The 14,357-nt window shown below is 41.7% G+C and overlaps 1 protein-coding gene across 2 annotated transcripts in view; it reads left to right on the plus strand.

The window, feature by feature from the left end:
• Window positions 1-14,357, plus strand: part of LOC105485670 (ubiquitin conjugating enzyme E2 R2) — a 118,676-nt gene that overhangs the window by 100,256 nt on the left and 4,063 nt on the right. Inside the window, exons 3-4 of one of the 2 annotated variants that reach the window (XM_011748009.3) lie at window positions 782-879; window positions 12,456-12,590. In XM_011748009.3, the coding sequence (XP_011746311.1) occupies window positions 782-879; window positions 12,456-12,590 (233 nt within the window). The remainder of the gene's footprint in view (window positions 1-781; window positions 880-12,455; window positions 12,591-14,357) is intronic. The other variant, XM_011748010.3, reaches the window with a different exon arrangement.

Here is a 14,357-nt window from a genome sequence, read left to right on the forward strand (position 1 = left end):
TTTTTTCTTCCTTTTTATGTACTCTAGGTGCACAGATATATCTGAAAACAAAGGGATATCTATTTGGTTGCTTCTAAGACAATTGAATCTTGATTTATTATGTTTGTCTTTTTTTTTTTAAAGATGGAGTCTCATTGTGTTGCCCAGGCTGGAGCACTATCTTGGCTCACTGCAAGCTCCGCCTCCCGGGTTCAAGCGATTCTCCTGCCCCAGCCTCATGAATAGCTGGGATTACAGGGGTGCACAACCACGTCCGGCTAATTTTTATATTTTTAGAAGAGATGTGGTTTCACCATGTTGGTCAGGCTAGTCTCGAAGTCCTGACCTCATGATGCACCCACCTTGGCCTCCCAAAGTGCTGGGATTACAGGTGTGAGCCACCACACCCAGCCAATTTTTGTATTTTTAGTAGAGACGGGTTTCGCCATGCTGGTCTCAAATTCCTGACCTCAGGTGATCCACCCGCCTTGGCCTCCCAAAGTGCTAGGATTGCAGGCGTGAGACACTGCACCCAGCCCCAGTCAATTTTTTATCAGGATTGTACTATAGGAATAGTAAGTCTTCTCACTAGAAAATATACCTTGGAGATTGGTCAAAATAAATATTATATTTAAAAAATGCTTAATTATTATTTATCTTTGATGTTGAACATAAAAAGCAGAATTGTTTTCTCCTTTGATGGAAAAACAGTTTCTAGGAATAAAAGAAACTTTAGAACCAATGTCCCTTTTTGTACATCACTTTTTGAGTATTTACTGAATGTAATGTTTGTGTCTCGTAGAATGGAGATGTATGCATTTCAATTCTTCATCCGCCTGTAGATGACCCACAGAGTGGAGAACTGCCTTCTGAAAGGTGGAATCCTACTCAGAATGTGAGGTAAGGTGTTACATAAGGAAGAATCTGGTTTTGGAGTTATTCTTAATCTCCTTATTGTGTTTGCCCCTAGTAAAATAAAATTACGTATTGTCTTTTAACATGTAAAAAATCATCTTTCTTATATTCAGTTGTTTTGTCTTCAGCTAGAGCTTTAAGAAATATGTATGCATAGGCCGGGCGCGGTGGCTCAAGCCTGTAATCCCAGCACTTTGGGAGGCCGAGACGGGCAGATCACGAGGTCAGGAGATCGAGAACATCCGGGCTAACACGGTGAAACCCCGTCTCTACTAAAAAATACAAAAAACTAGCCGGGCGAGGTGGCGGGCGCCTGTAGTCCCAGCTACTCGGGAGGCTGAGGCAGGAGAATGGCGTAAACCCGGGAGGCGGAGCTTGCAGTGAGCTGAGATCCGGCCACTGCACTCCAGCCTGGGTGACAGAGCGAGACTCCGTCTCAAAAAAAAAAAAAAAAAAAAAAAAAGAAATATGTATGCATCATTTTGAAGAGCTGTATTTACTAAACCATAATATATATGATTCTCATTTCCCTATGTTCACTTAGGAATAGATATTCAAGCCTGAATCCCTACTCTTACCTTATCCTAGTTATACTTTGGTTCTTTATTACCATCTAACATTAGTATCATTCATTGGTTGCAGTTAATAAATAATGTTAATTCATTTTTACTAACCGAAGTTCATACCCTTTCTCTTTTCCTTGGTTTTTACCTGTCGTTGTTTTGCTCCAAAATCTTTCATATATATAAATATATATGTATATATGTATGTGTATACGTATATGTATTTAAATTTTTTTAGAGATGGGGTCTTACTAAGTTGCCCAGCTGGTCTCAAACTCCTGGCCTCAAGCAGTCCTCCCTACTTGACCTCCCAAAGTGCTGGGATTATAGGCATGAGCCACTGTGCCTTGCTCATCACATTATATTTAATAGTCATGTCTCCATAGGCAACTCCTCTCTCTCTGTCTCTCTCTCTCTCTGTCACTCTCTCTTTCTCCGTCTCTCATATTTAAGACAGTGTCTTGCCCTGTCACCCAGACTGGTGTGCAGTGGTGCGATCACAGGTCACTGCAGCCTGTACCTCCTGGGCTCAAGTGAGCCTTTCACCTCAGCCTTCCAAGTAGCTGTGACTATAGGTGTATGCCACCATAACTAGCTATTAAGCAACTCTTGACTGTAAATATTCTCGTTTTTGATGACAGTTTTGGGGGGTACTGATCAGGTATTTTGTACAATGTTCCCCAGTTGAGATTTTTCTTATGTGTTTTCTCATGATTAGTCTAGGGTTATAGGTTTGGGGAAGAAAGACCAGAGAAGTAATGTGCCATTTTCATTATGTCATATCTGAAGTACTTAGTATCAGTGTGGCTTATCCTTCCTGATGGGATACCTTTCATCAGCTGCCTGAGATAATGTGTTTAGCTTTTCTCCACTATAAAGTTGCTCTCTCCTGAACTTTTCATTCTGTACTCCTTGGAAGGAAGTCATATGCATAGCCCACAACTAAGGAGAGGGTGGCTATACCTCCGTGAAGCCAAGGTATCTATATAAATTATTTTGAATTCTTCTGCATGGATTGATACTATTCTTCCCCCTTTATTGGTTTATTCAATCATTTGTTAAACATTTTTACTGATACAAAAACTAGTAACTTGATAAGAATCTCCAGGTTTATCAAAAGTGAAGAATTGGAAGCTTCCTGACTTGTAAAAGAAGCTCTTCAAGATGTATCAAATGACTGTTGATAGAGTTGAGAAAATAGATATATTAAAGATTTCAGCACATCTTACCAATATATTTTTTAAGACAGAAAAAATGTTACTTTCTTTTTAAATTCAAATAAATGTGTTACATCTCACCTTGACAACCATCATCCCTCTGAATTTTTTTTTCTTATATTTCTTTCTTTTTTTTTTTTTTTTTTTTAAAGACAGGATCTTGCTCTGTCGCCCAGGCTGGCATGCAGCGGCGCGGTCACGGCTCAGCGCAGCCTCAACCTCCCGGGCTTGAGCGATCCTTCCACCTTAGTCTCTCAGGTAGCTGGGATCACAAGTGTGCATCATGGTGCCTAGTCAATATTTTGTATTTTTTTTGTAGAGAGATGGGATTTTGCTTGGTTTCCCAGGCTGGTCTCAAACTGCCGCGCTCAAGCAGTCCACTTGGCATCCCAAAATGCTCAGATTATAGGTGTGCCCCAGAGCACCTGGACTAATTAAAAAAATTTTTTTGTAAAGATGGGGTCTTACCATGTTGCCCAGGCTAGTCTCAAACTCATGGACTCAAGTGATCCCCCTGCCTCAGCCTCCCAAAGTGTTGGGATTACAGGTGCTCACACTACACCCAGCCTTCTGAATCTCTTATCTATACAAGAATAATACCTACCTCAGTAGGTTGTTGATAAAATTTAAGTGAATGGTGGATATTACCTGACTGGCTTGGGTTGCAGCTATATTTTCAAGGAATTTTTTGGGTCTAATGTGAAGCAGTCATTTGCTATCTGTTAGAAGAGAAGCACATTTCTTAGTTCCTCATGTTTATTTCATTTTGCTACAGGGAGACATAATTACTAGATGCCTGTGTCATAACCAATTCAAGTAGTACATAATTTATCTTGGGTGTTAAATACAGGAAAATAACTAAAATAATTGCTTTGAACTGTTTTTGAGATACTCTATAATTGAGAATACACTCTTTTTTTGAGGGGAAAAGTGTCCTACATAGCAAATTATGTATACATGAATTATCTCAATAGACTCAATTTTAAATTAGTATTAAAAATTCTGAGTTTTAGGCTGGGCGCAGTGACTCATGCCTGTAATCCCAGCACTTTGGGAGGCCGAGGTGGGCAGATCACCTGAGGTCGGGAGTTCGAGACCAGCCTGACCAACATGGAGAAACCCTGTCTCTACTAAAAATGCAAAATTAGCCAGGCGTGGTGGTGCATGCCTGTAATCCCAGTTACTCAGGAGGCTGAGGCAGGAGAATTGCTTGAACCTGGGAGGCGGAGGTTGTAGTGAGCCAAGATTGTGCCACTGCACTCCAGCCTGGGCAACAAGAGTGAAACTCCATCTCAAAAAAAAAAAAAAAAATCTGTGTTTTATGTATTCTATATTACTCAAGAGCATGTTTGAGGGTGCTATGTCTTCAGAAGTAACTGTAGCACATTATTTTGACATTATAATTAGACAATGTGTATAAAAGGTGGTTTTTTTTTTTTTTTTTTGAGACGGAGTCTCGCTCTGTCGCCCAGGCTGGAGTGCAGTGGCTGGATCTCAGCTCACTGCAAGCTCCGCCTCCCGGGTTCCCGCCATTCTCCTGCCTCAGCCTCCCGGGTAGCTGGGACTACAGGCGCCCGCCACCTCGCCCGGCTAGTTTTTGTCTTTTTTGGTAGAGACGGGGTTTCACCGTGTTAGCCAGGCTGGTCTTGATCTCCTGACCTCGTGATCCGCCCGTCTCGGCCTCCCAAAGTGCTGGGATTACAGGGTATAAAAGGTTTTTAAAGATGTTTTGGATGATTTGTTGAAAAAATTGCACCCCAAAAAATCCCCAGTTATCCTTTGATAATAATGATTCTGGTGCATGTATTTTCAGGACTAGTAGTAACCCTAGATTAGAGGAAGTGGTAGCTACGATACTGGTGATTCTTGGTTTTGATGGTTGAATGTTGAATCAAATGCTTACACCCCCTCCCTATTTGAGAAAACAGGCTTCCCCTTTCCTCAAATACAAAGCCCCAAACAAGATTTTCCTCATTGCATTTTTATGCTGCCTGTCTGGATAATGTATTGCTACCACCCACGGGAATTCAGGATTTTTATCCTTTACTTCTCTTGCATTTACATGCAAATGATGTCATTTGCCTTACCTCAGCTTAAAATATTATGAACATTTTTTTGTTTTAACATAGGCCTACTTCTCATGTAACCCAGTCTTTTGGAGGCAGAGGATTCCTTTTATACTTACCTGCCCATCTGAAACTGCCTTTGTTACTTTAGAGGTACTAGCATCATTTTTTTCTCATTCTTGAGTCCCCAGGCCACCTGAGCCGCAATTTAGGGACATTCCCCAAACTCAAAATCAAGATAGTTTTCCCTGGCTTTATGCTGCTTTGTTTAGAAGCTTCCCAACTACAACTAATTATTTGGAATTACACCTAACATCTTCACACGCAGCTCTACAAGGTATTTGCGTTGGAAATTGTTTATCTTCTTAGACTTTTTATCACTTAGTTCTATGTAATCATTGGGTAGTCCTTCAACATTTTGATCTTATTGGTGTTTTCAGGGGCTGTGGGATGTTTTGTACACTTTTTGGAACCTCATCTGTCTGGAATACCTGGTGGTGCTCAGAACTCTGAGCGGAAATCAGGAAAGCACTACCTAATGAGCAGATGTGGAATACTTTTCCTTATCCCTTTTGTTTCTGTGTTCACTTCATTGTGAGACAAGGGGGGTTTTAAAGTAGTACACTATTATATTTTCTGACAGGTCATTTATGGCACTGAAATATTAAGAGGGAAGATACAAGATGTAGTGAAAATGGGCTACTATTTTTCCTCTTGTACCTCTGCTGCTAAATTATCTAGGGCCAGCAACTGTCTAAGGGTTCTGGGCTCCATGTCCAGTTTATGGGTGGCTGTAGTAAGACAGCAGTGGAGATGGCATAGGGTTCATCTTATCCTGCTTTGGAGTCTTGTCTGCTGCCTCTCACTGGCATCTGAAAGTGATTCCATATTCACGTTTTGGTTTTCTTCTCCATAACCACGGGTACTCAAGACTGTTGTTCAGCACCTCAGTGGACAATATTTATAACATAAAGTGGCAAATGGAGCACTTTTGTAACTTGAAGAAGAGTAAGGGACTCTAGTTACCTTCAAGAGCCTGAGTCAGTCTGTATTATCAGATCTGGTGAGTAGTGAGTTAGCCAACCTGAAAAGGAAGAATTTTAGGGATGCAGAGAATCAGCCAACTAGTGTTCACTAAAGTCTCAGTAGCTTGCTACCTCTTGGGAAAGCCAGCATACTTCTTTTGAAAGCAAACCTCCACAGACCTCCTCCTCCCAGAGGCCCAGGATTAAATTGGTGGGGCTGGAGGTGGTGGGGAGGGTTTCTTCCTGAAGTGGAAAGTTTTGGCATTTGTCAGCAAGAGTGGAGTTGAGAGTTGCCACATGTCTTTGATTAGAAGTTCACAGCATCATGCCTCTTCCTGATGGAGGAAACAAAATGTACCTTAATACATGATTTGTCTAGAATGATGTGGGAGCTTTGGGGATAGGGTAGGGTGGGAGTGGGAGTAGCAAAGCCCTCAGACTTTGCTATAGAGTTCACAGCTGCTTTCTCTGAGACACCATCCCCAGAACTACCTGTCACATCTGCTGTAGGCTCTGGGATAGTGAAGTGGTTTTGGTGTGGATTTGCTTTATGTTGAAAGAGGCATACATAATGTTTTCTTTTTCACTTTCAAAACTACAGCATGAAACCAAATTTATTAACCCAATCAAGAGAGGCTGTTGTTTGGTATAAAAGAGTCTGTCTCAGAAGTGGGGTAGGATATTTTTCTGTCTGGTCTTAAGAACAGAGAGCCAGAGACATCACCCCTACCATTGGGTGCCAAAGTAGGCAGGGTCAGGGGAAACAGGCATAACCATGCTGTTCCTAAAGCTCTTTTAAACCCAATTCTGGAACAGTGTGGTTTTATTTATTTGCTTCCTTGGTTTTTACGCATGGGGTCCCACTGCCCTCAACTTGCCAATTCCATTCTCTGCAAATGATACATAATTTGGGCATTTAAAAACTGTACTTTTATTCCTACCTTGCATTCTCAGGGATGTATCAGTACAGCACTGCACAGAAGAAGGTGTTGTATTTGTTGTTGGTTGCTTTAGCAGCCTAAAGAGAAACTTTCTAATAATGTAAGTAAACCCATTATGCTACTATATTTTACCATCAGTTGCCCTCTTTTCCCTGTCATCACAGGCTTCTTTGTCATGATGTCCTCTTTAAATCCTTCCCCCATGTTGAAACATGTAATGAGGACTGAGCTTTAACTAGTCATCTGCAGTTACTGGCCCATCGTTTGATAGAGCGGAAATGAGAGATTTTAAGGACCCCTGACAACTAGAAAGGTCACGATAGAACCCTAAGTCAGTAAGGGTGGTAGTAACAATATGCAGGATTTAGGTTTGGCTCCAGAGAACTGGACTTCATACATCAACTGTCATCACATTATGCTGGGTCTATAAAACTCAATATATAAATCAACCTGCATGTACGTGTGTGTGTGCACATGTGCATACATGCATGCTTGCCCATGATTATGGAGTGAAGTAAGCTTAGGGTTTTTTCTTTTTCTTTTTTTTTTGAGATGGAGTTTTGCTTCACAATTGATTTGCTGTTGGCTAGTCTGTAATACAATATATGATGTGTTGGTATTCATTTTCTTTGAGGGTTTTTATTGTTTACAAACTTATGTTTTATTCAAAAAAAGATAGCTAAATAACCTCTGACCAAAGATACTGAAGCAGGCATAAGGATCTGAAATATGAACCTGAAGACTGTAAAGTGAGGTGCTTTTGCCTGTCCTTTTTTTCTGTGTTTCCTTTCTCTTCTTAGCATTTTTCTCTTTTGGCCTAGATCCTCTATCCTGAAAAGACCTATCTTATTCCCTGGCTGTGGCATAAAGAGGGGCAGAAGGAGCACATTTTTTTCTGGGAGTATCCCTAACTCCTTGAATGGTGGTGGTGGGAATTGTGTAATGAACCACAGATACTAAGAACTCTCTGGCCCTCATTCTTATCCCAAATTCCCTCTAGGCCTGTTCTTTGTTATAATAAATGTTAAACATGTATTCTGCTGGACTGAGATCAGATCTGTTCCTCCAGATGTGGAGTAGAGAAGGGTAGTGCACCAGTGTGTTCTTGTGGGGTGCGGGGGAAGCAAAGGGGGTAGTACAGTTATTCTTTATAGGAACCGAGAGTCTGGGGATGATGAACCCTCAGGGTCTGTTTTGCTAGTCCAACCTCTTGTTTCTCCTGAGAAAATACAGTAAATGAATAAGGATTTTAAACACTTAAACTCATTTTTTTAAACAAAAAAATGAGCTAGCAGTTGAAATAGTTTTTTTGTTTTTGTTTTTTAAAGACAGAGTTTCGCTCTTGTTGCCCAGGCTGGAGTGCAATGGCACAATCTTGGCTCACTGCAGCCTCCGCCTCCCGGGTTCAGGCAATTCTCCTGCCTCAGCCTCCCAGGTAGCTGGGATTACAGGCATGTCCCAACTTACCTGGCTGATTTTGTATTGTTAGTAAAGACGGGGTTTCACCATGTTGGTTGGTCAGGCTGGTCTTGAACTCCCAACCTCAGGTGATCTACCTGCCTCAGCCTCCCAAAGTACTTGGGGTTACAGGTGTGAGCCACCGCACCTGGCCTGAAATAGTTCTTAAATTCAAATTCAGTTTTGTGTATTCCAACAGTATTATCTCAGAAGTTTAGTTTTTTCCAGTTCACATCCATCCGTCTGCCTGAGACCAATTCTCTCAGCTTTCCTTATTCTCACAGTTCTCCATCTAATCAAGAATAGTTCCCACCAGGCTTCTGATTGGCCCAGGTTAGGTCACATGCATACCTCAAATGCATCACCATAACAAAAGGGATGGAATCCTTGCAGCACTTGCTTGATCTTATGTCTACTGCTGTGGGTAGGAGGTTGTTTGTATGGGAGGTGTGGCACAATAGTAGGAGAAGGAAATTATTCCCCATATGAAAAAGAAAAAGAAAAAGAAAAAGATTCTGCTCTTCAGACAGAAGAAAACTTACTGGGTTGACAGTTACCACTATATTAGTCTGCTATATTACTCAGTGCATCTTAAAACATCCTGGTTTTTAACTTAGGAGGACGTGGAATTAGAATTTCTCATTTTGTTAGATATAGATGATTTACCATTTAAAAATTTGTTTCCCAATATATACACTGTCTTAATATACAAGATGTAAGAAAACCAACTTGGGGAAACTACTTGTGGGAAAATTTTTTCTTAATTCAGGTAATAGGATTCATCTACATCTGTGTTGTCCAATGTGGTAGCTTCTAACTACATGTGGCTTTTTACATTTGAATTAAAATTAAATACTAGCCTGGCACAGTGGCATGCACCTGTAGTCCCAGCTACTTGGGAGGCTGAGGCAGGAGTATCCCTTCAGCCCAGGAGTTTGAGGCTGTAGTGTGCTATGATCACGCCTATAAATAGCCTCTGTATTCCAGCCAGGGCAACATAGTGAGACCCTCTTTAAATAAATAAGTATATATTAGAAGTCACTTCCTCATTTGTGCAGGATACATTTCAAAGTGCTCAGTAGCTGCATGTGGCTACTGGTTACTATATTGCACAGCATAGGTTATACATTATCATCATCATCGAAAGTTGTTAGTACACAGTACTGATCTAGACAATTAAACCTATTTTTCTGGCCGGGCAAGGTGACTCATGCCTGTAATCCCCCAATTTGGGAGGCCGAGGCGGGTGGATAACCCAAGGTCAGGAGTTCGAGACCACCCTGGCCAACATGGTGAAACCCCATCTCTACTAAAAATGTAAAACATTAGCCGACCGTGGTGGCACGTGCCTGTAATCCCAGCTACTCGGGAGGCTAAGGCAGGAGAATCGCTTGAACCCAGGAGGCAGAGGTTGCAGTAAGCCAAGATCCAACCATTGCACTCCAGCCTGGGCGACGAGCGAAACCCCGTCTCAAAAATAAATAAATAAAAATTATAAAACACTGTTTTTCTAACCAGGAGCAGTGGCTCACACCTGAAATCCCAGTACTTAAGGAGTCCAAGGCAGGAATATTGCTTGAGCCCAGGAGTTTGAGAACAGCCTGGCCAACTACCTGTTTATAACATACTTCGTCCTTATCCTTTTTATCTTCCTAATAGATTTTATGTGTTTTCTTTTGGAGAAACCTTTATGTAAAGTTCTACCGTATTTTTCTTGCACTTCTAAGATGTCCATTCATTTTCCGTCTTGATGAGTTTGACTTTTTTTTTTGAGACAAGAGTCTCGCTGTGTCACCCAGGCTGGAGTGGAGTGGTGCCATCTCAGCTCATTGCAAGCTCCGCCTCCCGGGTTCAAGCAATGCTCCTGCCTCAGCCTCCTCAATAGCTGGAACTACAGGCACGTACCACCACGCCCAGCTAATATTTTGTATTTTTAGTAGAGATGGGGTTACACCGTGTTAGCCAGGATGGTCTCAATCTCCTTACCTTGTGATCCACCTGCCTCGGCCTCCCAAAGTGCTGGGGTTACAGGCATAAGCCACCGTGCCCGGCCTTCTTTGACTCTTTTTAATGTAATTACTGAAGAAATCCAGAAAGCTCTTGAGGGAGGAAGGCCAAGGAGTTATCCTTAACCTAATAGAAAGGAGCATGTGCAATCAATGGATTTTAACTAGATAGAAATGTTTTCTTTGAAAATGCCTTTGTCATAATCTTATATAAATCATACTCTTATATAAATCATACAACAGAAATTCTTCATCTTTTTAAGGAAAAGTTTTCATCAAATCAAACATCTAAGTGCCTGGTTTCCTCTCTTTATTTTTTGCTTGGGGCCCAGAGCAAAAGGGTATTTTGCAACAACACAATCTCTAACCTTTCATCAATGAGAAGAGAGAAATTTCTTTTTTCCTTCCATTTTCTCCTAATGCATGTAGTTTTTAGGGGGAAAAAGCCTAGGAGTAATTTGGAACAGTTTTGGAGCCTATTATGCTTTTATTTATTTATTTATTTTTGAGATGGAGTCTTGCTCTGTTGCCCAGGCTGGAGTACAGTGACGCGATCTCGGCTCACTGCAGCCTCTGCCTCCCGGGTCCAAGTGATTCTCTTGCCTGCCTTAGCCACCCCAGTAGCTGGGATTATAGGCGCCTGCCACCATGCCTGGCTAATTTTTATATTTTTAGTAGAGATGGGGTTTCACCATGTTGGCCAGGATGGTCTCGAACTCCTGACCTCATGACCTGCCTGCCTCAGCCTCCCAAAGTGCTGGGATTACAGGTGTGAGCCACCGCACCCGGCCCCTATTATGCTTTCTAACATAAACTTTATTCCCTGATTATTTGGAATGTCTAATTTTTATCTGTGAATGAAAATTGGCCGTTTTTAACACCCACTAGAATTTGTAAGCCATGGGAAACCAGGGATGGCATCTAACTTGCTCACCATTGTACATCCAACATCTCACTTGGTGCCTCTGGCAAACCGTAGGTACAGAGTAAATACTTTTGAATAAAGATAGAGTCTCTGTTATTCAGAGACTCTAGTTCTTCCGTTTGAAGGATTTTGCTTTTCCTCCATTCTCCTGCATTACTTTGTCTTCCTTCCAAGTATGGAAAAAATACATTTGTATGTAGCACTGTCTTTCAAGTTAAGAGGCCACAATAAAAACTGGTTATATAGGGCCGGGCGCGGTGGCTCACACCTGTAATCCCAGCACTCTGGGAGGCCAAGGCAAGCAGATCACTTAAGGCTAGGAGTTCATGACCAGCCTGGCCAACATGGCGAAACCCCGTCCCTACTAAAAATACAAAAATTAGCCAGGTGTGGTAGTACATGCCTGTAATCCCAGCTACTCAGGAGGCTGAGACAGGAGAATCACTTGAACCCAGGAGGCAGAGGTTACAGTGAGCTGAGATGGCACCACTGCACTCCAACCTGGGCCACAGAGACCCTGTCAAAAACAAAACAAAACAAAACCAGGGCTGGGCGTGGTGGCTCAAGCCTGTAATCGCAGCACTTTGGGAGGCCGAGGAGGGCAGATCACCTGAGGTCGGGAGTTCAAGACCAGCCTGACCAACATGGAGAAACCCTGTCTCTACTAAAAATACAAAATTAGCGGGGCGTGGAGGCACATATCTGTAATCCCAGCTACTCGGGAACCTGAGGCAGGCAGGAGAATTGCTTGATCCTGGGATGTGGAGGTTGCAGTGAGCTGAGATCACACCGTTGCACTCCAGCCTGGGCAACAAGAGTGAAACTCAAAAAAAAAAAAAAAAAAAAAGCAAAAAGAAAACTTTATATAAAGTAGCATAATTTTTACCCTCTCTCACATCAAGATTGCCTTGAAACTAAATATTTTAAGCTTTTTCCCCCATGTCATTTAATTTGTCATTTTTAAAATAAATGGTATTTGAAAGCTTCCAAGACATCCACTTTCTGCAGGTTGGAACATGGGACCAGTTGAAACAGGGCCTTCTATCAAGTTCATTTTTATGCTTTGTGCATTACCCTTATACTAGAATCACGGATTTCCTCTGCTTTGCCTACCAGTTAGCAGCTTGTTTCTTAGTACTGGAAAAAAATTTTTTTTAATTTTTCTTAAATGCCTTTTATGAAAACCATCAATAAAAAATGTATGATGTCTCTGTTGCCCCAAGGTCTCAAATTAAATTGTATCAGAAAAATTTTGAGGGAGGGAGAATTTGAAATCTGATTGTACTTTCTTAAAAAGCAGAATACTTTTAAATACTGTAAATATGGGTATTCATAGCTGATCCTTTTTTCCTGTTTCTAGGACTATCCTATTAAGTGTAATCTCACTGCTTAATGAGCCCAACACCTTCTCCCCAGCCAATGTCGATGCTTCAGTTATGTTCAGGAAATGGAGAGACAGTAAAGGAAAAGACAAAGAATATGCTGAAATTATTAGGTAAGGTGCTTTTTTTTTTTTTTTTTTTTTTTCTTTCAAATTACCTCAAGTCATTATACAAAACCAAAATATATTCTGGAACTAAAGGTTTACATCACACTTAAATATCCTGTCCATTCCAGGATAATTTTCCTCTATTAGATTTATAGTGTGGGAAGAGAAGGTTTCTGCCTGAGCCTAATGAACTTTGCTATTTACCAAGAGAACAGCCACTAGAAGATAATGCAGTAGCAGACTGGATTTTCTAGGAACCAGAACTTCTAGGTTCTGGCCAGGCGCGGTGGCTCACACCTGTAATCCCAGCACTTTGGGAGGCTGAGGCAGGCGGATCACCTGAGGTCAGGAGTTTGAGACCAGCCTGACCAACATGGTGAAACCCCATCTCTACTAAAAATATAAAAATTAGCCAGGTGTGGTGGTACATACCTGTAATCCCAGCTACTCAGGAGGCTGAGGCAGGAGAATTGCTTGAACCCGGGAGTTGAATGTTGCAGTGAGCTGAGATCACACCACTGCACTCCAGGCTGGGCAACAATGCGAGACTCCGTCTCCAAAAGAAAAAAGAAAAAAAAAAAATTGACCATAGCAGCAAGGATCTTTTGAAAATCCACATTATCAGCAACACTAATATATGGTATAACAGAGCCCTAGAATAAGAATCAGGGGACTTGGAATCTACTCATGGGACCATTTATCAGATAATTTTTGGGGTCTTTTACTTTTTCCTCTGTATAAAATGGAAAAAAGCTCAACCTTTAATCTCTTAGGACATCAGGTTCTTATAATAGTACCCAAGACATCTGCAATAAATACAAACCCTACCCTTCCCCTACCCTCCACCTCCTTTTTATTTGTTTCTAATTATTATTATTATTTTTTGAGATGGAGTCTTACTCTGTCATCCAGGCGGGAGTACAGTAGCATGATCTTGGCTCACTTCAACCTTCACCTCCTGGGTTCAAGCGATTCTCCTGCCTCAGCCTCCCGAGTAGCTGGGATTGTAGGCACCCACCACCATGCCCAGCTAATTTTTGTATTTTTAGTAGCGACAGGGTTTCAGCATGTTGGCCAGGCTAGTCTCAAACTCCTGACCTCATGATCCACCTGCCTCAGCCTCCCAAAGTGCTGGAATTAAAGAGACAGACATGGTCTCACTCTGTTGCCTGGGCTGGAGTGCAATGGTGTGATTACAGCTCACGGTAACTTCGAATTCCCGGGATCAGGCAGTCCTCCCACGTCAGCCTCCCAAGTAACCAAGACTATAGGCATGCACCACCACACCCAGCTAATTTCTATTATTATTTTTTGTAGAGACGAGGTCTTGCTATGTTGCCCAGCCTGGTCTTGAACTCCTGGCCTCAAGTGATCCTCCTGCCTCAGCCTCCCAAAGCTCTGGGATTATAGCTGTGAGCCACCGTGCCTGGCCTCAACCCCCCTTGATATTACATTATTTTTAAAAATAGAGACCCCAAATACAGTTAAAACTTCCTCTGTGCATAGGATTTTACTAATCATTGGCGTTTATACAAATAAGAGTAAAATCTAGTGGGCTTGAGACCATGTGATATGAAAAAAGTGAAAACAATGCTGGGAAAGCACATGAGGTGACTGCTAAGTAATATAAGATCAGGAGTTCTAAGTTTTCTGCCCATTGGGATCACTTTTAAAGTGTCCCTAAACGATAACTGTCTTTTATGGGATTACAAGGACAGAGTTTGGGCATCTGTGTGTGTATATATATCTCTCACCTAGGTGACTGATGTGTAC

Source organism: Macaca nemestrina, chromosome 14 (assembly GCF_043159975.1).
Source record: "Macaca nemestrina isolate mMacNem1 chromosome 14, mMacNem.hap1, whole genome shotgun sequence".
NCBI classification, from domain to species: domain Eukaryota; kingdom Metazoa; phylum Chordata; class Mammalia; order Primates; family Cercopithecidae; genus Macaca; species Macaca nemestrina.